This window comes from Poromitra crassiceps (genome assembly GCF_964638095.1).
Source record: "Poromitra crassiceps genome assembly, chromosome: 6".
Lineage (NCBI taxonomy): Eukaryota > Metazoa > Chordata > Actinopteri > Beryciformes > Melamphaidae > Poromitra > Poromitra crassiceps.
In genome coordinates this window covers 26,635,514-26,663,484 of record NC_139627.1, presented here as the reverse complement: position 1 = coordinate 26,663,484, position 27,971 = coordinate 26,635,514, and the positions used below count along the sequence as shown (strand labels likewise).

The 27,971-nt window shown below is 44.6% G+C and overlaps 1 protein-coding gene across 1 annotated transcript; it reads right to left on the bottom strand.

The window, feature by feature from the left end:
- Nucleotides 1-47: 47 nt before the first annotated feature.
- Nucleotides 48-23,118, bottom strand: LOC310778607 (electrogenic aspartate/glutamate antiporter SLC25A12, mitochondrial-like; the record flags this gene model as incomplete). Its single annotated transcript, XM_083639091.1, has 18 exons — nt 48-346; nt 420-510; nt 702-860; nt 1,135-1,273; nt 5,429-5,569; nt 7,619-7,699; nt 7,897-7,949; nt 8,923-9,081; nt 11,252-11,327; nt 12,543-12,627; nt 13,172-13,265; nt 14,083-14,221; nt 14,835-14,981; nt 16,872-17,011; nt 18,208-18,323; nt 19,475-19,617; nt 22,564-22,617; nt 23,107-23,118. 18 exons carry the CDS (start codon nt 23,116-23,118, stop codon nt 160-162), a joined length of 2,016 nt encoding a protein of 671 aa, XP_083495217.1. The 3' UTR covers nt 48-159.
- Between the last annotated feature and the right edge of the window lie 4,853 nt (nt 23,119-27,971).

The window sequence follows — 27,971 nt, the reverse complement described above, 5'->3', positions numbered from 1 at the left end:
AAAGTAAGACCGCAGTTTAGATTTCATTCAAATGAAATGGGTGCTGTTCCGTTATTTTCTTATCCAATAAAACCACTTTGGAGGGTTGAAGGGAGGAGCATGCGGCCCTCGCAGTCTGCATGATTAAGTAGAGACTGCTTGTGGGGCCTCTGGCTCTGTTTAAGGCTCTGCTGGTTTGACTGCTGCCTCTCCAGAAGACTTGAACTTGGGCAGGTGCAGACCAAACTTGCTCTCCACGCCGGCAAAGGTTGCAGCAGCCAGGCGGTAGCCACCCACATGGTCTGCAGTCACCGGAGGAAGGTCCTCAATCCTGGACTTGGGAGTGGGCTCAGAGCCGGCAGGACGGCTGAGGAGAGGCTTAGATTAGAGCAATGCACAAAGCACGCTGTGCAACACAGGCTTAAAGTAAGTGTACTTACTGTCCTCCAAAGTCGAGGTAGAACCATCTCTGTAACAGTTCATAGGTCACCAGGGTTACACCAAACTGCGGTGAGGATCTGCAGACACGCGCTAATGGAGGTAGAAAATTACAATGTGGGATTTCTCTGGTGGCTTCTAGACAATTACAGCAGCCACGGCGAGCCTCATTTCCTAGTCATGAAACCACTTATTGGACAGTGGTGTATTTGAGTGTGTGTGTGTGTGTGTGTGTGTGTGTGTGTGTGTGTGTGTGTGTGTGTGCACACGCGCATCTACAGTACCTCCTGCGCCTTTCCAAAATGCCTTGAAACCTTCCTCCTTAAGGATCTTCCTGAAGCAGTCGGTGACTCCATTGTATGTTGTCTGACCCGCCCGGGCGGCCACCTGGAGCCTGGTCTTGATGACATCAGCAGGGGTCACCAGCGAAGCAGCCGGTACACCTTAGGAGATGTTTCACAACCAACATAATGAACACTTCACTATGCACAGATGGTAACGCATTCTGACAGCCGTATCATGCAGGGCTTGAAATAGGTATGGCTACATATCAGGATGTGAAATGCGCACTGTATATACTGCTGGGGTGTTGAGGGATTCTCAGGATATAATTCAGAAAGCAAAAACATGGGACGGATTTGACGAAACCTTTAAATGAAAACCAAAATGCTTTTCTTAAGAGCACAAAAGCCGGAGGTTTCCAGATGTATTTGTTACCTGCAATAGCTCCAGCAGTGAGTAATTGCAGTGCCCCCAGGCTTCCGTCCTCATCTGCCAGCATTTGTTTGGTGTGGGCGTACACGGGGAAGTAGATGGCGGAGAAGGGGATGTCGCGCAGGAAGCAAGCTTTCGCCCCCTACCACACAAACACGAGAAGATGCCTTGTACTGTACAGCCATAGAGAACCACACCTGCAGGACGTTTCTCCTTCACAGTGCAGAGAGAAAACACACTAAATGCAAAGCTCTCCCTGATTACTTTTGAGAGCGGTGATGATGATCATACATAGAGAGCTTTTAGAGAAGCACAGGTTAATTTGACATGAGTGGCAGTGCTCTACAGTGGATTCAAGATCTTTCCTCTTTAAAACCCTTAATATAGCTTCTTCTCCTTCTTTTACATGAGAGGGCTGTGGCTCTACTTTTGAAAGGGTAGAGGCAGTGGTGGAGGCCAGTGTGGTTATGCCTCAGGGATTATCTGGCCTGGGAGTAGTCAACCTACAGTAGGAGCCAAAGACCCCCAGGCCGAGCTGCAGTCTGAGGCCTCCAAAGAGATCCAGCACACACACGCGTGTGTGTACACACACACACACACACACACACACACACAGCGTTACCACGGACCCCGGTGTGCTGGCTTCTACCAAGAGGAAGTATTTTTTTTAACAAGCCCCATACTGTCTGCTCCTCATTAAAATATGGACTATGAACACATGACTCAAGATGTACATAAACCCACAAGGAGCTGGAAAGCAGCAGTAGCAAAGCATAACCCCCCCCCCTAATTTGCTGTTTCTTGTTGGCCATGGTGCCTTCTGCATGTTAAACACTGTTTTTGGAAAATTGCAGTCAGTATAAGGCTGTGTGGTGTTTAAATTCCAGATTCTGATTCCATTATGCCTTGACACATGCACAAATATGCTTGTTCGTATCGTGTTTGATCTATGCATGGTTGTGGTTAAGTGGGCAAAAGCATAAGCATGATTTACCATCAGTGATAGAATGCAGGCTACTATTAAATTGTCTTTATTTTTCATCAAAAGCACATGTCAAATAATATATCTATTTAATATATGCACTGGTGTGGACGACAGGCTCTTATGTTGTTATCGTACCTCAACATCATCAGAGCATCTTCCATCGCCCTCATCTGACAGTGAATAAAGGTGGATGCTGCAGAGTGCATGGTGCCAGAGAGGACAGTGAATAAAGGTGGATGCTACAGAGTGCATGGTGCCAGAGAGGACAGTGAATAAAGGTGGATGCTACAGAGTGCATGGTGCCAGAGAGGACAGTGAATAAAGGTGGATGCTACAGAGTGCATGGTGCCAGAGAGGACAGTGAATAAAGGTGGATGCTACAGAGTGCATGGTGCCAGAGAGGACAGTGAATAAAGGTGGATGCTACAGAGTGCATGGTGCCAGAGAGGACAGTGAATAAAGGTGGATGCTACAGAGTGCATGGTGCCAGAGAGGACAGTGAATAAAGGTGGATGCTACAGAGTGCATGGTGCAAGAGAGGACAGTGAATAAAGGTGGATGCTACAGAGTGCATGGTGCCAGAGAGGACAGTGAATAAAGGTGGATGCTACAGAGTGCATGGTGCAAGAGAGGACAGTGAATAAAGGTGGATGCTGCAGAGTGCATGGTGCCAGAGAGGACAGTGAATAAAGGTGGATGCTACAGAGTGCATGGTGCAAGAGAGGACAGTGAATAAAGGTGGATGCTACAGAGTGCATGGTGCAAGAGAGGACAGTGAATAAAGGTGGATGCTACAGAGTGCATGGTGCCAGAGAGGACAGTGAATAAAGGTGGATGCTACAGAGTGCATGGTGCCAGAGAGGACAGTGAATAAAGGTGGATGCTACAGAGTGCATGGTGCAAGAGAGGACAGTGAATAAAGGTGGATGCTGCAGAGTGCATGGTGCCAGAGAGGACAGTGAATAAAGGTGGATGCTGCAGAGTGCATGGTGCCAGAGAGGACAGTGAATAAAGGTGGATGCTACAGAGTGCATGGTGCAAGAGAGGACAGTGAATAAAGGTGGATGCTACAGAGTGCATGGTGCCAGAGAGGACAGTGAATAAAGGTGGATGCTACAGAGTGCATGGTGCCAGAGAGGACAGTGAATAAAGGTGGATGCTGCAGAGTGCATGGTGCCAGAGAGGACAGTGAATAAAGGTGGATGCTACAGAGTGCATGGTGCCAGAGAGGACAGTGAATAAAGGTGGATGCTACAGAGTGCATGGTGCCAGAGAGGACAGTGAATAAAGGTGGATGCTGCAGAGTGCATGGTGCCAGAGAGGACAGTGAATAAAGGTGGATGCTGCAGAGTGCATGGTGCCAGAGAGGACAGTGAATAAAGGTGGATGCTACAGAGTGCATGGTGCCAGAGAGGACAGTGAATAAAGGTGGATGCTGCAGAGTGCATGGTGCCAGAGAGGACAGTGAATAAAGGTGGATGCTGCCGAGTGCATGGTGCCAGAGAGGACAGTGAATAAAGGTGGATGCTACAGAGTGCATGGTGCCAGAGAGGACAGTGAATAAAGGTGGATGCTGCAGAGTGCATGGTGCCAGAGAGGACAGTGAATAAAGGTGGATGCTACAGAGTGCATGGTGCAAGAGAGGACAGTGAATAAAGGTGGATGCTACAGAGTGCATGGTGCCATAGAGGACAGTGAATAAAGGTGGATGCTACAGAGTGCATGGTGCCAGAGAGGACAGTGAATAAAGGTGGATGCTACAGAATGCATGGTGCAAGAGAGGACAGTGAATAAAGGTGGATGCTACAGAGTGCATGGTGTCATAGAGGACAGTGAATAAAGGTGGATGCTACAGAATGCATAGTGCCAGAGAGGACAGTGAATAAAGGTGGATGCTACAGAGTGCATGGTGCAAGAGAGGACAGTGAATAAAGGTGGATGCTACAGAGTGCATGGTGTCATAGAGGACAGTGAATAAAGGTGGATGCTACAGAGTGCATGGTGCAAGAGAGGACAGTGAATAAAGGTGGATGCTACAGAGTGCATGGTGTCATAGAGGACAGTGAATAAAGGTGGATGCTACAGAGTGCATGGTGTCATAGAGGACAGTGAATAAAGGTGGATGCTACAGAGTGCATGGTGCAAGAGAGGACAGTGAATAAAGGTGGATGCTACAGAGTGCATGGTGCCAGAGAGGACAGTGAATAAAGGTGGATGCTACAGAGTGCATGGTGCCAGAGAGGACAGTGAATAAAGGTGGATGCTACAGAGTGCATGGTGTCATAGAGGACAGTGAATAAAGGTGGATGCTGCAGAGTGCATGGTGCCAGAGAGGACAGTGAATAAAGGTGGATGCTGCAGAGTGCATGGTGCCAGAGAGGACAGTGAATAAAGGTGGATGCTACAGAGTGCATGGTGCCAGAGAGGACAGTGAATAAAGGTGGATGCTGCAGAGTGCATGGTGCCAGAGAGGACAGTGAATAAAGGTGGATGCTACAGAGTGCATGGTGCCAGAGAGGACAGTGAATAAAGGTGGATGCTACAGAGTGCATGGTGCCAGAGAGGACAGTGAATAAAGGTGGATGCTGCAGAGTGCATGGTGCCAGAGAGGACAGTGAATAAAGGTGGATGCTACAGAGTGCATGGTGCCAGAGAGGACAGTGAATAAAGGTGGATGCTACAGAGTGCATGGTGCCAGAGAGGACAGTGAATAAAGGTGGATGCTGCAGAGTGCATGGTGCCAGAGAGGACAGTGAATAAAGGTGGATGCTGCAGAGTGCATGGTGCCAGAGAGGACAGTGAATAAAGGTGGATGCTACAGAGTGCATGGTGTCATAGAGGACAGTGAATAAAGGTGGATGCTACAGAGTGCATGGTGCCAGAGAGGACAGTGAATAAAGGTGGATGCTACAGAGTGCATGGTGCCAGAGAGGACAGTGAATAAAGGTGGATGCTACAGAGTGCATGGTGCCAGAGAGGACAGTGAATAAAGGTGGATGCTACAGAGTGCATGGTGTCATAGAGGACAGTGAATAAAGGTGGATGCTACAGAGTGCATGGTGCAAGAGAGGACAGTGAATAAAGGTGGATGCTACAGAGTGCATGGTGCAAGAGAGGACAGTGAATAAAGGTGGATGCTACAGAGTGCATGGTGTCATAGAGGACAGTGAATAAAGGTGGATGCTACAGAGTGCATGGTGCAAGAGAGGACAGTGAATAAAGGTGGATGCTACAGAGTGCATGGTGCCAGAGAGGACAGTGAATAAAGGTGGATGCTACAGAGTGCATGGTGCCAGAGAGGTGCTGACCTACCTTGTAGAGGCCAAAGAAGCCCAGTTCTCTCACAACATTGAGGGCGCTGACCCTGGGGCCCGTGGTGATCTCTCCAGCCACCTGCAGGCGGATCTTTACAATCTCCAGAGGATTGGTGAAAATCACCTGGGAACCTCCAGCCTGCAGGACACAACAGGGGAAAAGAAAGAGGTGACGAGTGGTTTATACACTGCTGCTGCTGACAGTCAAGACGCTGAGGGTTCCTTTTCTGTGCACGTTTCCTGTGATTAAGTGAGGTTGCCCTCTTACCACATCTGAGGGGTGAAACTTGGGTGAAGATGCTAACGATGTGATGTGTAAGCATTTCACCCTAATAAGAGTTTTCAAATCGTCTCGGTAAACTATAGCACAAAAGAGGCTTTTTCCTCAGTCTGATCTCATGTTGTCGGGGGAATGGCCTTGACAGGAGGAGAAAAAAGCAGGCATTGATAGAGGAAGCGGTGGGGTCATGGTGGAACAGGCATGGGGGTGAGGAGGAGCCCTGCCTCATGGTTGGAAGGCTGTGACCCTGGCACCAGCCCTCTGCCCCTTCCCCTCCCCTGAGGCGTCTCCTGTGGAAGGGTGAGTGGCCCGACCCGGCATCGCCCCGCACACTTCCCCAATTCACCCTGTTCCCAGGGGAGATCGCTGAGTCGCCTGGGTCCAGGCAGCAACGCCCTGAGGCACGGCACCCTCTGACTCAGGCACATTTATCACCCTCCCCAAATCTAATCAGGCCCCAGGATGGCTGCTGGTGACAGTCAGGGCAGGGGTCTTATCTGTAAACATCCGAGCAAAGGTCTAAAAAAAGCTCGAGCACATTTAGTCATTTTCAAAGTGGACGTGGAATATCCGCTACTCTGAAGATTTATGCATTCGTCCCCTCCGTGGTTATATCTCTTTTATCTCCTTCAGTTCTCTCTTCTGTTAGGAGGGATAACTCAACATGGCATTCTCATCAGATTAACACCAGACTTTTAACTTTTACAAAACCACATGAGGACTACATGAGGACGCGGATCAATTCATATAACGTAATCAAAATGAATATTGCCCTTTGTAGAAATCTCAGAGGAAAGCGAGGCAGGCCACAGATAGGACGTATCCCTTTCTATATTCAGCGGTTACCAGTGGCTATTGGAAACATCCTTGTATGCAGACCTGTGCTGGGCCTGCAGCTGACCAGGCCTCAGGTATGGCTGCGTTGTCAAACTCAATCACAGTGAGCTCGACCCAGCTCCATCCAGGACCCTCCAGGGCCTCTTCCTCCAATTACACCCTGACAGGGGTCGCGACCCCGCGGACCCCGCTCCTCCGTGAGCAACCTGCAGGCTCTGCTCCCTGGCCTACCCGCTGCACGTCACCACACCCCAGTCAGCGGCGAGGGAGAGCCAGTCAATTACCGCTTTAATCCATTGATGCACTCAAAATGTTACAGCGTGGCGAATTAGCTGATCCAAAAAAGAAGAGTTGGTTCACAGGCATCGTCTCATTTTAGAGGGTTCAGGGACCAAAGTCAATGTTTGAATTCAGGCATTAAGAATGTCAGTACATTAAGGAAGTTGACTATAACTGGACTCTATCACACACTAAATGTAAATGAAAATTATTCAATATCTGTATATGGAATTATTTTTTCTTTTAAGGAAAAAATCTAGATTGTGATCTTTATAATGCGGTCTAAAATTAACACTCACCAAATGTCAGTCTTTCAACCTGCCACACTGGCTGGTAAAGTTTTGAGACAAAAACATTTTAATGTCTCAGTTATATACAGTCTTTTGTCTTAGCCTCTTCACAAACAGCTAACCAGCCTGGCAATACTTGAGCATTAATAAGATAATATAAAACATTTTGTATTTCAAAATGCTTCATCATACTTTCTTGTCATTTGAATTCTATTGCACAATGAGTTACAAACTTTATCCATTGTATAAGGGAGTGAAGAAGCTTTCAAACGTTTCACTTAGTGCTTGATCCTACACACAAAATATTGAAAATGGGTAGGCAAACGTGTTTCTATGAAAATGTGTATTCATTCTTAGCAGGTAAATATTTTTAGTTTACTGGCCCTTGGCCCTGACTACTTTTAGTCATGTGTGTATTTTGCATATCGGCGTGTTGTATTCCTCCTCTTGTTTTTCACCTTTTCTACAGAATGAATGTAAATGTCACCAAAGCAATGCTTACACATCCACCAGCTAGAATCTCTGCAACCAGAGGGATGCTGCCATCCTGGGTGGTGAACTTGTCTCTTACAAAATCATTCATCTGAAAAAAGAAGACATCAAGACAAAGACAGATGAGACACCATCCACATGTTGACAGCACAGCATTCATGTTCACTTGTAGCTGCAGTCATGCTGATTTTGAAGAGTGCATTTCTGCACTGTGTATGTTTATCATTCATAGTCAATCATTCAGAGCAACTTTCGGAAGAGTGCGAGCTGCAGAGAGGAATGACTTGCCGTGAGTTTGATAGCTTTCTCCGGGGCAACACCAATGAGCTGTGGGACGAGACCTGCAAAATATTATTCATAGATTCCATTACAATACCTGACAGAGACAGACTCTTGCTTGAAATGAATGAATGCACATATTTATTGTTGTTGGATGAGTACATCCACTGACAGATAGTACAGCATAATCTGCAGGATTCTTGTGTGTGTGCGTAAAACAAACCCATAAATATTGACAGATAGGGCTGATACATCTGATGCGCCAAAGTACAAAGGTCCCATTCAAAATGAACAAAAGTCCAAAATATGACACTGGTGCTGGTGTGTATGGGATCAGCATTGTTTGAGGCCTGATCCCACCGTGGCGATCGGGGAACAGAGAGAGCTGTGTGGTCACGGACAAGAGAGGGGGGGAGTGGAGGGGTGCTACAGTGGCGATAAGCGCCATACTGTTTCAGCGTCTGTCCTTCGTCGGGCCAGATAAACTTCTGAAGGAGCTGCTGAGTGACTGCTGCTGGTATGCAGCCAGAAGACAGCCAAGCGTGTCTGTCTCGGAGTCAATCACCCTCTCATCGTGTGGAAGAGATAGACAGGAGAAGGGGGGGGGGGGGGGGGGGCAGAGCAGTTCAGAACAACAAAGAGCTGCAGTGGTGGACGTACGTAGCAGTAGATGGCAGTCTTGACTTCCTTCATATGAACAGCCCCGGGGTATGGGGTGTTGTATATCACAAGCCTTCAGCACCATTATCACTATCCAGGCCAGAGCTAGATCAGACACTGCTACTACATGAATTCTGCTGGCCATTTTCCTCTGGGACATCTCCCAGGTATTGAGATAATGAAAACGCGACCCCTGGGTGTTGCTTTATTCACTGCTGAATAGGGAGGGGGCAAAGGTTTCTGGTATCAATTAGCAAACCATGCTGCTGATATTAGCACACTGACAACCCCTGATGCTTTCCCATCTCTCTTTTTTTTTTTTTACACTGATTTCAGGTCCTGTTATATAAGCGAGACGCGGGTGTAACGCATTACCTCTGTAGAAGCCAAAGAAGCCCTCATATCGGAGCACTTTCTTTGCACAGTCGAAGCTGTTCTTGTACATCAGTTCTCCTACGAAGGAGCCGGTGGAGCGCTGGTTCTGCATGCGGGTCTTCACCAGGTCAATGGGGTATACGGCTGTTGCACCAGTGGCTGCAAAACACATACATTTGTCACAATCTGCTCAAAATCTGTATTCCCTGTTTCTAGAAATACAGTTCCTCAGCAGTTGTAGAGCATCTGAAGTTAGACAGGCTGTAAGTGGAAATGTGTTACTTTGTAGTTTGTTTAGACCAGAGGTTTTCAAAGTGGGAGGCGGGCCTCCCCAGGGGGGCTCCAAACAGTTTCAGGGGAGGCTCAGTGAATGGAAGTGAATAAATATTACTTTAGTTATTACAAAAGGAGATGACACAGAATAGCTGAAATGTGTGAGTCAGAGTCAGAAACAAATAAATGCCTTCAGCAGACCGTTTTATGTATTTGATGTAGTCTGAAGTCAAACAGCAATATCAGGCTATCTTGGCTCAATTATTGAGTGTCTATGGGATCAAATAACAATCACGATCCCATAGGCATCTAGGAATTAAGCGAAACTAAACAAGAAAACTGCGCGGGGGGAGGGGCTTCCAGGCTTGTCCGAGGGGCGGGGGGAGGCCCGCAGTGTGAAAACCTCTGGTTTAGACAGTTTGTTTAGAAACTTTGCACAGTTTGGTTTGTGATTCTTTTATAGCTTTTGTCTTCTACTATTGATGGGACCTCTACGCTGCATACTTGACTAATACAAATTCCTCATTTGTAATCTGATTACCGGTACTTACTGTGGCTATGAAAGTGAATCTTATGATGAAACTATGAAATAGATGCAGCTCACCAGAGGATACAAACACTTACAGTAGATAGCTATGAGCCTATGCTGATGCATTGTCACCGCTATTCCTTTGTTAGTAGTTGGACAATAATAGTCCTTTTGGCAGATATTTTTTTAGGCTGTCTAGGATTGCTGCACTGAGTGATAGAGGTGTCTGTGTGTGTGTGTGTGTGTGTGTGTGTGTGTGTGTGTGTGTGTGTAAACTAGATGAAAACAGTGATTAGGAGACAGAGTAGGGAGTCTGGTGACTGTGGGAAAAGGGTTGTGCGGAACGTGTTTGGGGACGCTGCAGCAGGTTGCACTAAACCCTGCTCTCAGCCATGCTTGCCATGTCTTGTCTGACATCAAAGGCTCCGGTAATGACTCTTCTCTCAAACATGCAAACGGCTCTGGCAGCCTTCGTTAGCACCGAGGGTGAGGAACCGCTAATTAGCACACCATAAAGGCACGGCGGCCTCATCATGTCTCCCTAAACTTGCCTGAAGTGGCCACTGGTGAGTTAGGATTGATAACCAGTGTTGGGCAAGTTACTTTCAAAATGTAATATACTACATATTACTAGTTACTTTCATTTGAAAGTAATACGTTACTTTGCAATATTACTGTCTGTGTAGAGTAACTTGTTACTTATTACACTACTTGTACTTTTGCATTACTTTCACCAAAACAACAGCAGCAGCAGAATGACATCGCTGCCCCGGAACATCCTGATAAATAATGTCAACCGCCTTGAAGTCAGTGTAAATGGTCCAAAATTCTAAATGTTATTCTTTCCCTTTGTTATTGTCATCTGTAGTGGTTATTTGCATAAAAACAGTTTGATTAGGAAATTATTGTATCTTTATTTAAATATGTGCTTTGATTTTTTTTTTTTTAACTCAATTTGTAACTTGAGTTACTTGACAAAGTAACTGGTATAATATTACTCAAATCCTACAAGTAATAAGTTATATTACTGAGTTACTGCTAAAAGTAATATATTACATCCAATATGTTACTTTTGTAATGAGTTACCCCCAACACTGTTGATAACTCCTCTCTTGTTTGGTCAGGGAACGCACAGACACACACACAACACACACACACACACACACACACACACACACACACACACACACACACACACACACACACACACACACACACACACACAAAGTCAGAGTCTGTTCCTATCTCAGGGGCAGTTATGTCAGAGGTTCCTTGTATCAGTTCCTTCCAGTGTAATTACACAGAGATTCCAGAGTGCGGTTCCGGAAGATTTGTGTCATTCCAAAGCTCCGGCCCCAAAGACAGCCTGGAGCCACCAGTGGCACAGCAGCACAATGCAGGAGCCTTAGATCAGAGCCCCTTTCCCCACAGCACAATGGCCGGCCCCGGGGCCTCAACGGGCCAGTCTGCCCGGCTAAGGTTACCCCTCGGCGGGCCAGGGGGCTCCGCCGCAGACATGTCACTCACCTCCAGCGATTGAGCCCAGAGAAAACCTGTAGGCAGACTCCGCAGCCTGGAGCCAGACGGGCCGGGACGTTTCGTGCTGTATAGGGGGAGGAAGAGACACCATCGGTCAAAATGAATCTGGAGAAAGACGAGGGATCAGAATGCTACCCATGAATCGGCTGGCTATTAAACTATAGCGAACCAGATACATTGTGGAAAGAAAAATGCTATGGGAGAACTCAACGCAGGAGGAAGGCGCTGCTGGAATGTAGACATGGCATGGTGTAACATCTGATTCATCAGTATTGTATGTCATAGACAGCCCAGGTTTGGATACAGTAAGTGATTGTGTGAGCCTGCAGCCAGGTTTTCTAGGGATGTCGCGAGTGAGAGGCTACAGGCTAAAGGGTCTTCTTTTATTTTTACAACAAAGTATAATTTTTCTCTTATCTACTTGATCTCTGATTTGGTGTTTGATGGTGAAAGCGGAGCCCCTTTGCTTTGGCTGTGGTGCAGAGGAACAGATTAGCCCCACAAGCCTTTTCCATGTACAGATAAGTATCTACATGAATATTATACTGGCTGAGTTCAAGTATGTGCGCCCGTGAGTAACTTCTCCCAGACCAGACCAGACCAGACCAGGAGGGAGGAGAGCAGATCAGCCTTTTCCTCTTCCCAGATGCTTCCACTGAGGGTTGCATGCTAACAAGATCGAGGTCTTGATCAAAGGGTTTAAACAATTAGCCTACTTCCACTAAGGGCAGGCCTGAGAATTGCAACATGGTCATGCCTTTCCTCTCCCCCCTACCCAAAGGAATCAAATTCCAGACCTCCGAGCAGAGGTCCCGGGAGCATGAGTGGCCTGAAAAGGTCTGACCACAGCCTGATAGAGGCAGGAACCACTTCGTCCCCCCCAACCCCCCCCCCCCCACTTCTCTCCTTCTCTTAACAGACTTTGCTAAGGACTCCTGAAGACTCACATTGATGAAAGCCTCCTATTAGCTTCTCGATGTGTGACTGCGTCTGATGGGTTGGTCCGGCTACACCATAAAATAGGGCGAGCCTTTCATGGAGGGACGCACTGCAGCAATCCATTCCTCTTTTATACTCATAATTATACTCTACTTTTATCTGCACGTTTTAGTACTGCACTTCACAAAGGACGAGAAACATGGCCACTGCTAATGCACTCACTGAGCATTCCCCCTTCCGCTCCTTTCTGAGAAGGAAGTAGAGGGAAAAGGGGAGAAAAGGCTCAGATAAAAGGCAGTAAGGAGGGGGGGAGGTGTATTAGAGGTGTCAATCAGGCTACCTGTCTCTGGGCATCGGCTAGGTGGTACGGCATGGCGCCTTCCTCCAGCGGGGCTATCCGGTCGATGTCCACGTGGTTCAGCCGTCTTAACACACAACAGCAGGGGAGAGTCGCTATGTTACGCCAGGAAAAATCCCAGGCCTGCATCTATCGCAAGCAGCAGCAGGTGATGTCAGATTTTCCACAGAGCTTTTACGGCCGTATAACTTTAAGTTATTGCATCTTTAATTTGAGCTTATATAAACAACAGACAAACAAAGCTGGATACATGCCCATGGCCCAACAGGTAAATAAATGAAAGCCTTTCGAGACACAAATATTCCCCATTGGCCGCGCGCTTCATAAAGTCTGCACCCATCTTTTATGTTTCTCTTGTAAACCAACCAATGGAGCCACTGTTGTTAAACTGAATGAGCAATAACTTTGAATTTACATCCAATAAACAGAGCTGTAACATTTTTATTCCCCTCGTGGACTAATTGAAAATAACACTGTTGTGTATTTGTGTTTTGAATACACTGAATGGATTTGGAGGGCAACAGAAAAACCTACCACGTTAAATGCATACAAAAGTAAAAGAAAAGAAAAACATTAAGTGTACTTTATAACAGAGAGATTCTGAATCTTACCCAGAGTGAGAGTGGAGACCAGAGAGCTGGTACAGGATGTCAATTTCCATTGGAGTGATCTGGCCAAACTTATTGGCAGCATGAACAAACTCCTCTGCATGACAATAAAGAGCAGAGGAAGCAGAATCAAGCCAACAGGAGCTCATCCACAGGAAACCACGGCACATTCAGTTATCCATCATACAGGAGGCACTGTCCAGCTGAGGGGGATGTCATATCCATTCAATTCTACAGCTGGTCAGGGTTCAATAGTATTTGCAAATACTTTTCATGGTTTGTTTTAACTGACTTATTGTAGTAGGGTTAGCGTCACACTCATACAGCTGGGAGCCTGGGAGCATCCCAATGCTCCCACAGGCCTATTGGCCTGAGCAGCTCCACTGGAGCAGTTGAGTGCCTTGCTCAAAAGCCAGTAGTAGCTGTTGAGGGAGTTAAGAGTTATTCACTTTCCCCACTTTTCCTGTCTGATCGAAGGATTGCAACCCTCTCTCGGTACTGCGGCCGGATACTTTCCTGTCACGTAACTACTGACTTAACATTGTCTGTAATACAAATACTAAGAATGATTTGCAAATACTATTTGACCAAATTATTTTCTATAGGAGGAAAACCATGGAAAGATAGCACAGGAATCTACACACTATGTATCACAATGGGAAACACAGTTAGGGGCACAAGTGATTGACGACTATCAATTACACAGATCTACATGTAGGGGGTGAACTGATTACCATGTTAAGATTTTCATTTACCTTAGTAATTTAGTGCTATGGTATAATGTTCCTTGTGTGTTCCCTGACACCATTCTGTCAAGAAAGTTGAAACATGATGGAACAGCCACATTTCATATGACATATGAAATGTACATGGTCTAAATGTCAGTGATATCACAATGACTTGCTCAGGAGTACCTCTGGTCACAAGTGTGTCTCTGTGTGTGCCGGCGAGGGTGCTGTAGATCTTGCGGACCAGCTCCATATTGTTGAGGAGGGCGTTGAAGGCATTGAAGTAGGAGAAGCTCACCATGTGGGATGTGCTGCCTCCAGCGGCCTGGAGAAACATCCACAGTCTGTCACTTTTTTTTCATGTTTTCTCCCCAATTGTACTTGGCCAATTCCCTGTCCCAGTCGTTGCTCCGCCCCCTCTGCCGATCTGCGGAGAGTTGTAGACTAGCACATGCTTCCTCCGATAGACATGCAGTCTTTTCACCTGACAGCGAGAAGTTTCACCGGCAGGACGTAGCGTGTGGGAAGATCACGCTATTCCCCCCAGTTCCTCTCCCCCCGAGCAGGCGCCAGGACTGACCAGAGGAGCCACTAGTGCAGTGACCAGGACACATACCCCTTAATCTGGCTTCCCACCCGCAGACACAGCCAATTGTGCCTGTACGGACATCCGACCAAGCCGGAGGTAACAAGGGGGCTTGAACCTGCGACCCCTATTTTGGTAGGCAGGGAATCTACCGACGCCCCACAGTCTGTCACTTAGGTCATCTTAATGTTTCTCTTTTACACCTCGCATGATCTACTGACTGAAATATGTCCAAATGTAAATTACTAACATGGATGTCAACGCTACTCGTACAGTTCTACATTAATCTCTCAATATGACTTTCCCATTCTGATCTTTAACCAACAGGTGTCAAGCTCTTTCCACAACTCACTGAGACCAAGTTCTCCTCAACAAATGACGTCAGCATGTGGTGTCTGATGGTGGCCATGATGTCACTGAAGTCCAAGGCAGTGATGGTGCCACTCTTGGTCTTGTCTTTTTGTGCGAAAGCCTGGCGGGCATGCTCCAACTGCAGCTCCTACAGCACAAAGGAAAAAGGTCAAACTGTTAGCTGACAAAAGAAGCAAAGAGTGGGTTCCTGTGATGAGGAGCATCGCATTACGAGTCAGTGGTGAAATGGAACTTTGGAATAAGAAAGCATAATGATATCAGTGCTGCATGTTGCTCTGCAGATGTGGAAGTCATCAGATGTGACAGTGTTAGACACTGGCTTTTGTAATCACCACTGTCTCTCTGGAGACTAATGGAAACCATGTCCAGTGAAGCCTGATCGCGGAGCAGAGCAGGACGCTTGGTGGAGACGGGCGGCAGGTGTGTCCGGAGGAAGATGATTCAATATGACAACCATGCAATCAGGAGGGGATGCCGAGGGAGACCGACCCAGGGTCAAGTCTGCTGTCAAAGCTCATCGAATATAACCACAGGAACACAGAGCAGGTTCACTGCAATATAGCTCTTCATCTTAATATTTTGATACTGAAAACTGAATTGTTGCTACACACAAACTCACTCAAACTGTTGGTTGATTATAGTGTTGAAAAAACATTCAACATTCGTCACCTCCCAAAACAAAACCATATACTTACAGATGTGCTTCCTTGTCTGCACCCACTTAGGTTTTTGGAGTGCAGCCTGGTCAAATAATGCAACAACCACAAGGTGGCAGAGCAAAGATTGTTTGAATAATAAACTCAAAATCCAATCTATCAATGGACTTCTACTTCTTACTAAGGACCTTTCAGGAAATACTCACTCAAAACAATGGTAAGAAAAAAATGAAATCAGCTGGGACATGAGAGAGAAACAACAAAATAATATTGATGGATCTCAATGAAAACCTGCACACATGCGAGGCTCTTTGGTGTAGCGGTGGGAAACCCTAGTCAACTATGATAAACCACAAAGTGCTGTGAGGGATCCCACGCTGTAGTGGAGCTACAGTGCAGCCTGTGTGACTCTCAGACCACCCAGCCGTCTCTCCGAGCCCACAGCCCTGCACGTCAAAGCAGAGGGCCTCCGTAGCCGCGCTAGCACAGCACGTTTCCGTAACATACAAGCAACTAGCAATAAAGGAAACACCAACATTAGAATCGTAATAGTGTGCCGGACTACCACAAACCACCAGAACAGTTTGAGAGTGCACACCACAATGCCGTTATTTGGTGTCATGTAGTTTACATCGTTTCCATGCTTATCACACCATTCTGTGACCATTTGCCCCTCGTGGATGGAGTATTGTCGTATTGGAAGAGATGATAGAAATATTTCACCACAGGGTGAAAATGATCACTCAACATGGCGTTTACCTCACTCTCTAGCTCTCTAGGGCTTGGGAAGACTGTGCTATCAATATACAGTAGATAGAGCTGTACTTTATTGTCCACAAGGGAAATTTATTTTGTTCAGGTCAGTACAAGCAGACAAAAGATTTATAAAATAGTAGGTAAGATCACAGAAATAAAAGATCACAGTAATATTTGTATCCCTCATTTACATAGGTGGTATTGAGTAATTAGTGGTTACTTGTAGCTATTCATATGTGTTACTGGGTTTGTTCCAAGCAGTCAAAGATTTTCTGTTTTCCAAGTAAGAGTAATTTGATTTTTGTCTTTTTTTCTTCTTTTTCCATAGATGGTCAAACAGATTTATGTATGATAGTCAGAATGAGCTAGAAATGCAAAAAATACTAATATATACAATATTTTTTCATTTCAGTGTGACTTTAAATTCCAAACATTTGATAGATCCAAGTACGTACTGTAGGTTTGTGACATCAGTACAGGCTAAAGTTTCTCTAGTGGTGGTGGCCCATCATGAATTAATACAGAGAGTTGCTGAAAGAATTGTGATTGAGCTGATCTGATGTGAGTGTCTGCTGTGCATGTACGCTGTATGTATGTATGCATACCTGCAGAAACTGGGTGAACTCCGCGTAGCTCAGGTGCTTCTTTCTCTCATGGCCGAAGTGTAGCCTGATAAACTCACATTCCCAGTTGAAGGGGATGTGGTGATGGACTGTGGTCTGGCTGAAGATGTCACGCACATTCTCTGCAAAAGTTGCACGTCAGTGAGTAACGACAAGAGACAGAGGGAAAAACGTGCACGAAACAATGATTTCTGAAATCTTTGTCACGTCTTTACTGCATTTGTAGGTACCCCTTTAAAGTGGAGGAAAGAGTCAATATGGGCTGAATAAGCTGTTCGACAGTCCCACTCCTTTACATTGGGCGGGGCTGCGAGTCGATCCAAGAAATTCTCTGTATAAGACACTGCTCTCAATTTCAGATGCTTTGATGGAGGCCCATTCTACACAACTTTAGATCATTGCCACAGCTTCTTTGTAAGACTCTGCATGCCCTGGCTCGTGACATGCTGGATTCATTTCTCTTCTTGTCAGATGGAACTGCTTATAATGTGATGTTCCCCACAGCTCCGCCGCTATTCTGCCCTAAGATGAGACCTTAAGAATACAAGCAGCTGGCATCAGTCATACTCTATAGGCTCCAGAAGCCCAGCAAAGAGAAACATGGCTACTGTGACATTCATTGACTGCACATGCTACAGTAAGAATAGCGCCCGACACCCACGGTTGGCTATGCTATGCTCACACAAACATACACGTTACTAGAGTAGTTTCTTTAAAGCAGCGCAGCCGCTTCTATAACTGACTTTGTGTGTCCTTCCATTATGGCACGGACCATCTGTCTGTATGTACAGTATGTATGTCTGACAGACATGTGGGTATGACTGATGTCATGCGGCAGCCCCAAGCGTTGACTGGTGGCCAGAGCAATGACATCATTGTCATCATTGTTGAGTGGTGGCCAGTGGATGACTGATGATGTCAACTGAGCATGCAAACGCCCCCGACTGATGATGTCATATCCACTGATGATCTCATGCCCCACAATCATCGAGTGATGTGACTGATGAAATCATGTCCCACAATCATCAAGTGAGCCAGTGGTGACTGATAATGTCATACCCACTGATGATGTCCCACTGATGATGTCATAGACATTGTGGATGTGATTTTTTTTTGGCCCCCACCACCATCAAAGTTGCCCATTAAAAAACAACTACGACAGAAAGCCCCTTATTACCCTTCATTACCGAGGCTACATTAATCCCGTATCATCCATTGCACTCATATAGTTATTCTAATGTTGTGCACATAACATGATAGATGTAGCAGGCAGAACACTCCCACACCAGCGTGCTGACATCCATTGCCATGTACATACCAAATGAGATGTCCCCTGTGCCAGTCTTGTCAAACAACTGAAAGGCAACTATGAACAGCGCATCCGGGGCACATAGAACTGATTCAAAGGCCAGAAACTCCTGGAAAGAGATCAGTCTGTTTGGACAAGAAAGAAAGAGTGCTATCTGAAAAAAGGACATATCTTTGCCAAAATGACAAAAGCCAAAAACGACATCACAATCTGCATTCATTTATCACTTATTAGCTGTTTTCAGACATGAACTCTTGACCATGTCTGTTGAATCAGTCACATTCGCTGGAGTTGTCCTTTCACACATGGAGAACACAACAGGCAGTTTTTGGTGTCATTTATTTTCACACATGAGGAAATCCTCTGTGTGGTTTTTAGTTGAGGGGTGGTGCCTGGCCTGGGTAGCTCGCTCACTCTGGACAATAATATCCTATAGTATTCACTATTCACACATGGGCTGCTCTGTGCACCACACAGACGTTGCAGTGAGTGGGGGGGAGATGTTTGCATGGCCGCACACTCCCAACGGACAATTGTGCTTTCACACATACAGACCCCATCGGGGTAATGTCTGGATATCTTTGGGAGTTCAATGCATGTGTGAAAACGGCTATTGACAGCTGAACGGACCAGTAAACTCCATCAAATATTGAGTGTTCAGGACAGCAAACAAATGCAACAATGCAACAGCTATTTCTGCTGTTTGTACACGTGTACTGTAATGTTCTGACAGGTTTTTGAGTGACAGGCATATTGACAGTCTAACCAGTGATTTACTTCATGCAGTGCTGCTCTAGAATCTACGTAGGACATGTGAAACTATGTGCAGCTACGATTGTGTATTTCAGCAATTTTAATTGCATTCGCCAATACTAAGGACCATACTGTGAAAAACAAAGCATCTTGTCTTATCAGTGGATTTTCAATCAATCAACCATAGGTGTAACACTGACCCAAAAAGATGGCTATTGAGTCTGTGTAAACATCATTTGGACAAATCATTAACAGTCTCCCTTCCCTTGCACTTGCTACTACTTTTGTTTCTTTTGCTGCTTTGGCAGTGTTCTGCACCCAGTGTGTGTAGATCATTTCATTTAACCAGAATCACTTTATTGGGATAATAAATGTAACAGGAATGTGTCTTGGTGACATTATTGCAGCGAATGTACTGCCATAGTAAGTATGGCAGTATACCATTCTGGGAGACATGGTACAGGGACAGCATTTCACATTGAACACAAAATGATCCTCATTTGACAGTAAACAAAATGCTCACCCGTCTTTCGTGGTGTCAGCCACTCCAGCAATAAGCTCCACAGTTTTGGGATTATGTTGAGGCTGTGTGTGCAGAAACAGGTAGTTCTGCACAAAGTCCCTGGGGGTCATGTAATGCTCCCCATCCTCCACCACACTGGCATACTGCAGAGGCGACAAAGACACAGGTGTATCTAAGAGCAGTGTATGTTGAGCGTCGCACACCATATTCCGTTGACTTGAATCAAGAATCACTCAAATAGAATGATGATTTGTGCATAGGACAGACAATGATCGACAGTATATTGAACTCTGAATACAATGAGAGCCTGAGAGGGGGAAAGAAAGCCAATAGGTGATGCGAAGAGCGAGCAACAAGTCACTCTTTCTACTACGAGTCCCTCGATTTGTCTCTATTTTCTTTGTGACAATAAGGTTTTTATTTGTTCCAACTGCCTGGTGTACTGTTTTGTACGCCAAGCCTGCGCAATTGATTTTTTTTCTTTCCTGGCTCTACCTAGTATTTTCTATTTATTCAATGCTGTGAGGCATCCCATCAATGACAAAATGGGGTAACACTTTATAATAACGTTTAGTCGTAAGTCATTTATTAGCCTTTAGTTAATGATTAACTAACCATTTATAAACCATGAATATACATTTGTAGATGTTATGTTTGATTTGATTGATTGATTTGATTTGATTTTGCAGATTTTTATTTTTGGTCATCCAAACACTATGTACAATCCCTCTATGTTCATATAATCAAAACAATAGACATAACACATTTTACATAGATCTTGACCAAAACATGTTAACATATACAAATGTGTTGTAAGTCATCTATAAACCTTTAGTAAATGAAGTGTTCCTCACCTGTTGTAAATTATGTGTAAATAATTTACAATTAATTTACATGGGTTTCTACATCCCATAATCTAAAGTGTAAACCATTCATGAGTCATGACACATGAATGTGTTACATACAAGGGGGTAGCTCTGTTTGTCAAAATTGAAGCCAATGCGGAAGTGTCCTCTTTGCCTCCAGGGGGCGACCCATTGGTTTGTGGACTTCTGTTTTGAAGCCTCAAGTATGGCCTCAGTAAACACTTTCCTAATGCATTTATTGTCTCAATCGCTAGTTTCAGGCTATGTTGTATAGTTGCAGGCTATGTTTTGGGGCGTGATTGACAGGTTGCTTATCCACTGATCACACAGCTCGCCGATCACGGACCAATAGCAGGCCGTGCTCTGTGGGAAACCCCTGGACTTGTGTCGAGATCCAAGATGGCAATGGCCAAAATGCCATATGTGAGGCGTCAAAAAACAGAAGTCCATAGACCAATGGGTCGCACCCTGCAGGCCATTCGAAAGAATGCAGGTTTAAGTGCACGTCCACATTGGCTTCAATTTTGATAGAGCTACCCCCTTGTATGTAACACATTTATGTGTGATGAATGGTTTACACTTTAGATTAGGGGATGAAGAAAGCCTTGTAAATTAATTGTAAATGATTTACACATAATTTATAACAGGTGAGGAACACTTAATTTACTAAAAGTTTATAGATGACTTACAACGCATTTGTGATAGGTTAACATCGCATTTATTAATAATCTACAAATGTATATTGATGTTTTGCAAGTGATTAGTTCATCATTAACTAAAGGCTTATAAATGACTTATGACTGAACGTTATTATAAAGTGTTACCAAGTAGGTATCAGGCATGGGGACTATATATGGAAATTCAATACATTGCAATACAAAGATGTGAGAAAATGGATGGTGAACATTTTATTCTGCTGGAGTATGAGACAGCTCGCCCATCTCAACTTCACAAGCTCTCCAAACTATATTATTCTCACCTTGTAATGGCATTTTTAAATGCTTACTTACATTATAGCAAGCCAATGGATGCCATTGCTAGAATGATTTGTGGCTGTCATTGAACTTTTATTTATTTCGTATTATTGTGGTTGTATTGAATCATGCATGATTCATTTCATATCACATATTTACAGAATATCAGATATAGCACAGGACATACAATGTAAATAGTATGCTGTCACTACACTGCAGGATGTGTTTATTAGAGTGTCACTGTCATACAAGAACACTGACTTTTTAAAGAGATTTACTTGGATTTGGAGGTGCAAGTACTGATTGTGTTGTACTGAATGTGCTTGATTGAAGCGAAACATGCACAGCCAATTGCACTGTGGTGCTAAAACGGAGCCCTCGCCTAGGCTTTAAGACGGAAGGTCATTTTTAGAGTCTGGGTTGGGTTTCAAGTTGGAACAGAGATAGCTCTGAACTGGCAACAGAAAGGCCAGGCTCATGGAATCCAGCCAAGCTCAGATAGAGAGAGCAAGATATAGACAGAGAAAGAGGGAGAGAGAGAGAGAGAGAGAGGGAGAGAGAGAGAGGGAGGCAACCTTCACGCAAAGTGTTTCTCAAGATTGCAGTTCAATGCACTCTCCTGAATTAATGTTTTAAGTGAAAGTATTAATTCCAACCAATTTATTAACACATTTCTCCATTGCATGATTGTGTATCCATTCACCCTCACAATAGGTTTCAAGTAGTTCTTGATCGAATTATACAGGCGGTCAGAATGAGCATCCCTTAATTAAGTCCTCCACCTGGCTGAATGTGCATTACAAATGATGCAGCCCTCTTACAATTGCCTAGATGTGGAGGGGCTTGTAGCTCAAAGAAAGTCTCTGTTTCAGGAGCAAGTTTATACTCCAAACAAGACCTGTGGGGTAAGCAAATGCCCACAGTACTGGCAGGGATTTGCTGCTTTGAAAGATGGACAATGCATGTTAAGAAATGACAAAATATGTCCTGCTAAGATCTGACGATCAAAAACACACGTCACACACATGAAGTCAAGGCGAGGAGGAGAGATTCTTTGTTGAAGCAGATCCAAAATTAGTCGAAGCATTTGTCTGACCTTTTCTGAACTATGTATCCCACTTGACACCAGACACTTTAACACATCAATAGGCTACTTGTACAATGTTTGCACATGTCTGTGTGTGTTTGCCATGTAAATGCACATTGCATGTGGCTAAAGATATTGTATTATGTAAATAATCAGTCTTACCTTCAGAAAAATAGTCTTCAAGTCATGGGGGTCGGCTCTTTTGGTTGTTTGCACCTAAAACATACATGTTGGAATATGCTGTTAACAACACTAGCCTATATTGTCAGAGGGACAGAAAGGCATTCTGTTGCCTACAGTTTCAGCAGGTGACACTGCTACATAACCATTGCCACATCTAAACTTCAGACTATCATTCAGCTTTGATTTTTTTTACGCAGTCTATTGATCACAGGCGATGTAACAACAGCTACAACACCTGACACAAAAGCGGAATGGTAAAATAATCGTGCTACAACCTGCCAGCAGCCAGATGAGCATAATTTGCCAAAATGCAACACTGTAAACAAATTACAGTTCTCTCTCCAAGGCCGGGAGAGATGCGCCAAAGTAACGGTGCTCAAAAAAGGGGATCCCGCTGCATTTTAGTGAGAGGTTAAACACGCACACGGCCGCACAGGTAAAGCTGTGTCCCATATCCAACTGTGGCAACCCGCGTTACTAGCTTTAAAATTAATATCTGAACAGAAATATTGACGGAGTCACCTTGACCGCCATGCTGGGTGTGACGTCAGCTACAGTAGACCAGCGCAGGCGCTCGGCATAAAGTAATGCGAAGATGACAGGCAGCAGCGGGCATTGACAGCGGTTTGAGAATTATTATCCTTTTTCGGCCTGCGGGGTTGGAGTATTTTGCTCACAAGTCGCTCGACGCGACGTTAAAGAGGGAAGGTGTTCAGACGCTGCAGATATTATACAGCGTTTCCTGCCAGCCTGGCTGGGTCAGATGAGGACACGGTGCACGGCTGCCTTGGGATGCCAAGACACAGGATACAAAGAATGCATTGACAAAAGTGCATGCCTCATGATTCTATTTATTATTATTATCTGAGACCAGTGAGGCAGTGGGGGAGAAACTGGTTTAAAATCAGGTAAACAACTGCCGATCTAAGCGAAAACTACTGTAGCCCCTTTCAGGACTGTGCTGCAGTCCTGAAAGGGGCTATGCGAAAAGGGTAACACTTTACAATACTGTAACACAAAAAATGGGTAGTTATTGAGGAACTAGTCAGGAACTAACCATTAGTTCATGAAGAGTTAATGATTAGTTCCTGAATAGTTAATAGGTAGTTCCTTAATGGTAGTTACTTAGGAACTGACCATTAGTTACCATGTTAACGAACCAGTAAGTAATGATTACTTCCTTAAAAATATATTTTTTATTTTTTATTTCACTAGTTCATGAGTAGTTAATGGGTAGTTCCTTAATGACCCGTAATGATAGTTCCTTAAATATCCTTAATGGTAGTTAGAACTGACCATTAGTTACCATGTTAACAAACCAGTAAGTAGGCCTAATGATTACTTCCTTAATTATTTTCTGCTAGTTCATGAGTAGTTAATGGGTAGTAGCCTACTTAAGAACAGACTATTAGTTACCATAGTTGTTACTAGGGAATTAATCATTAGTTCATGATTACTTTACCATTACCATGTCTGTGCCCCCTCAAGTAGGCTAAAGCAGGCCATCATACTTAGTTGTTACTAGGGAATTAATCATTAGTTCATGATTACTTCGTCATTACTTAGCCTACGTATTTGTGCCCCCTCAAGTAAAGCAGGGCTACATACTTAGTTGTTACTAGGAAATGCATCATTACTTCATGATTATCTTACCATTAGTTACCATCACCCTACCCTATAACAAATAGATAGCTCATTTGGTAGAGACTAATAATCTTGCGTTCTTGGGGCCAAGGGTTCAAACCTCACCTGGAACAACTCTTGTATTTATTTGTTATAGGTAGGGTGATGGTAACTAATGGTATAATCATGAAGTAATGATGCATTAACAACTAAGTATGAAGCCCGGCTTTACTTGAGGGCCAAACATCGTAACTAATCATGAACTAATGATGAATTCCCTAGTAACAACTATGATGGCCTGCTTTACTTGAGGGGGCACAAACATGGTAACTAATGGTAAAGTAATCATGAAGTAATGATGAACTCCCTAGTAACAACTAAGTATGATGGCCTGCTTTACTTGAGGGGGCACAAATATGGTAACTAATGGTGAAGTAATCATTAACTAATGATTAATTCCCTAGTAACAACTATGGTAACTAATAGTCTGTTCTTAAGTAACTACCCATTAATTACTCATGATCTAGCAAGAAAAAAAAGGAACTAATCATTACTTACTGGTTCATTAACATGGTAACTAATGGTCAGTTCTTAAGTAACTACCATTAAGGATATTTAAGGAACTACCATTAAGGGTCATTAAGGAACTACCCATTAACTACTCATGAACTAGCGAAAGATTATTATTTTTTTTTTTAAGGAAGTAATCATTACTTACTGGTTCGTTGACATGGTAACTAATGGTCAGTTCTTAAGTAACTACCATTAAGGAACTACCTATTAACTATTCATGAAATAATCATGAACTAATGGTTCGTTCCTGACTCGTTCCTTAGTAACTACCCAATTTTTGTGATACAGTATTGTAAAGTGTTACCGCGAAAACTATATCTTCAAGTTGTGAAAAGCATTAATTTTTGCGTTTCCTAAAAAAAATCACACAGAAAAAAGGACAACTTCATAACTTCCTCCCTGCCCATGGTACGGCATGGTAGGATTGCCTTTTGCCACAGGAGGTTCTGGTGAGACGAAGGAGGTGCCCGGCCTGGAATCACCCCACAGGGCCTTAGACCTCCATGCACCGAAGTAGGGATGTTGATCAATTATCGAAAATCGATAATTGATCGTTAAGGATTGGAATCGATCCTGTGGCATTTGGATCGATTTTTTAATTATTATTATTATTTTTATTTTTTATTTTTTTTGGACTAGGTTTGGGTGGAATTCGTTCCTCCTCGCCCCACTCCATTGCACAGCCGACTAACGTGAGGTGGAGCTTCATAGTCTCTAGTTTTCTGGCTGGGCACGGGCCTTTGTGCCAACAAAACTGTTTTAAACATCGGAAATTCACACCGGCATGCGCTGGGGACAGCAGTGTTGGAGAGGAGACACATTGAAATAAAGAGTTCATTGAGCAGAACACGTTGTCTTACGTATTTTCTGCCATAGGCATTCATTTTGTAAAAAAAAAAAAAAAAAAAAAATTGAAAATATTGAAAATATTGTAAATTTTCTAAGTATTAATATGATCGATAATCGATAATTGATCGTTAATTTTCACCGATTATCGATTTTGGAAAATTTTCAAAATGAACATCCCTACACCGAAGGTCTCACAATACTGCGGTGTAGCACTAAACTCTATTGCAGCGGATTGGGCGTGATCAACCCTTCCACGGGCAACGTTGCAGACAGAGTAGGAAGGCTGATCCGTGAGCGGCTGCTTCTGGGACGCGGGTCGGGGTCGTAATCGGCCTCGGCTGGGTCTACTGGGCGAGGGTGTATGATGTTGACAGACCCGAAACACCCCACGACCCCAGTTAACATCACTGATGACGCGTCCCAGCGCATGCAGTAGTATCATGTATACTTGAACCGAAACCCCTGGCTCCCCCTGGCCAGTGACACTTGGGAATAGACTAGGTGACAACCAAGTATAGTTTGGTGACAAGCTGGAGAGACAGTTGGCGGTCGGAGAGACGGCATCCGGTACGGGATGGGTTTTAGCACCCCAGCCTGGCTCTCTTGTGAGGAAGAAATCCACAAACGCTACGGATCAGCCTCCTGAAAATCTGTGTAAACATCGGCGCGGCCTGGGGTCCTTCAGGCTAGAGCGAGGTGCTCGTCGCAGGTGTATGACGTGCAGCGCACAGGCCTCCTTGAGGCATCCTCCCTGCCCATGGTACGGCATGGTAGGATTGCCTTTTGCCACAGGAGGTTCTGGTGAGACGAAGGAGGTGCCCGGCCTGGAATCACCCCACAGGGCCTTAGACCTCCATGCACCGAAGGTCTCACAATACTGCGGTGTAGCACTAAACTCTATTGCAGCGGATTGGGCGTGATCAACCCTTCCGCGGTCAACGTTGCAGACAGAGTAGGAAGGCTGATCCGTGAGCGGCTGCTTCTGGGACGCGGGTCGGGGTCGTAATCGGCCTCGGCTGGGTCTACTGGGCGAGGGTGTATGATGTTGACAGACCCGAAACACCCCACGACCCCAGTTAACATCACTGATGACGCGTCCCAGCGCATGCAGTAGTATGTATACTTGAACACATATCAGTTTGTTGGCTGGGCTATGAGCATGAGTCGTCCAATTTATAAATTTATAGCCAGCAGGGAAGGATTTATGACATCACTTGATTCATTGATTTGATTGATTGATTTTATTTATGCATATAGAAGGCAATAAAAAGCATCCAAGGGATGACATGTAAAAGTGTGAACACTTATTTCCAACATGGTCCCTGTGATGATGTCACAATGTGACATCATCAGTGGGCATGACATAATATGCTGCATTCCAGACATTGGGTCTTGGGATTTTCTGACCTCTGACTAGAAAAAGTACACTGGAACACCATCAAAGTCTGAGTTCCGACTTGTAGTCGGGGGGGAATCAGTGATTACATCACTGATGATGTCACAATGTCTATGCATAACAGTTCACTGGACATTGTCATTGTGACATCTCCAGTGATTTATGAGTTAATGACACCACTGATCGACATTCTATACTAGAATTGACATTCTATACTAGAATTAAACGCATGACACCACAATTAAACCACGGCCTGTCATCAGTGACCTTCGTGGCTGAAGCTATAAGTTCAGTGATGATGTTATCAGTGATCTCTTCTTCATCATCAGTGATGATGAAGTGGTGGGGTTGCTACATGACGCACGTGGTCCTGGGCCGAAGTTACACTTGTTTTCTTTCTTTCAGGGGAAATACGGATGTACAGACAGACAGACCCTATAGACGCCTCTTAGTGGCCATGCATTAAAAAAAGTGTGTAAGCAAACTTCCGATGTTAAACTTAATGTCAACTCTCTTCATCCCTGCCATAGAGTTTACTCTATTATATGCTATATTGACAAATTTGTGACCTCAATGCAAATGAGTGATGAGCCATTGTTTTCCCCAAAATAAATAGCTACCATCAATCACTATGGGGTTCCTGTTGGGTGTAAGTACCCCATACTGTTATTAATGTGTAGGCTTTGAGGGCAGGCTCAAACTTTCAGGTCCAAATTGACCTCTACTCAGAGTAATTAAAGTTTCAATATATATCATATCAGCAACCGCTAATCCAAATTTATCTCACAATCCATTATCCAACTACTTTGAAACTAGAAAGACACAAAAAACAATAATCCAACCAACTCTGCGACACACTCCCCTTACTCCACCTCATCATTCTAATCGATGGGTCCCGGCCATTCGTCCCGGCTCACTCATGAAATCTGGATGCAACTGCTCTCAT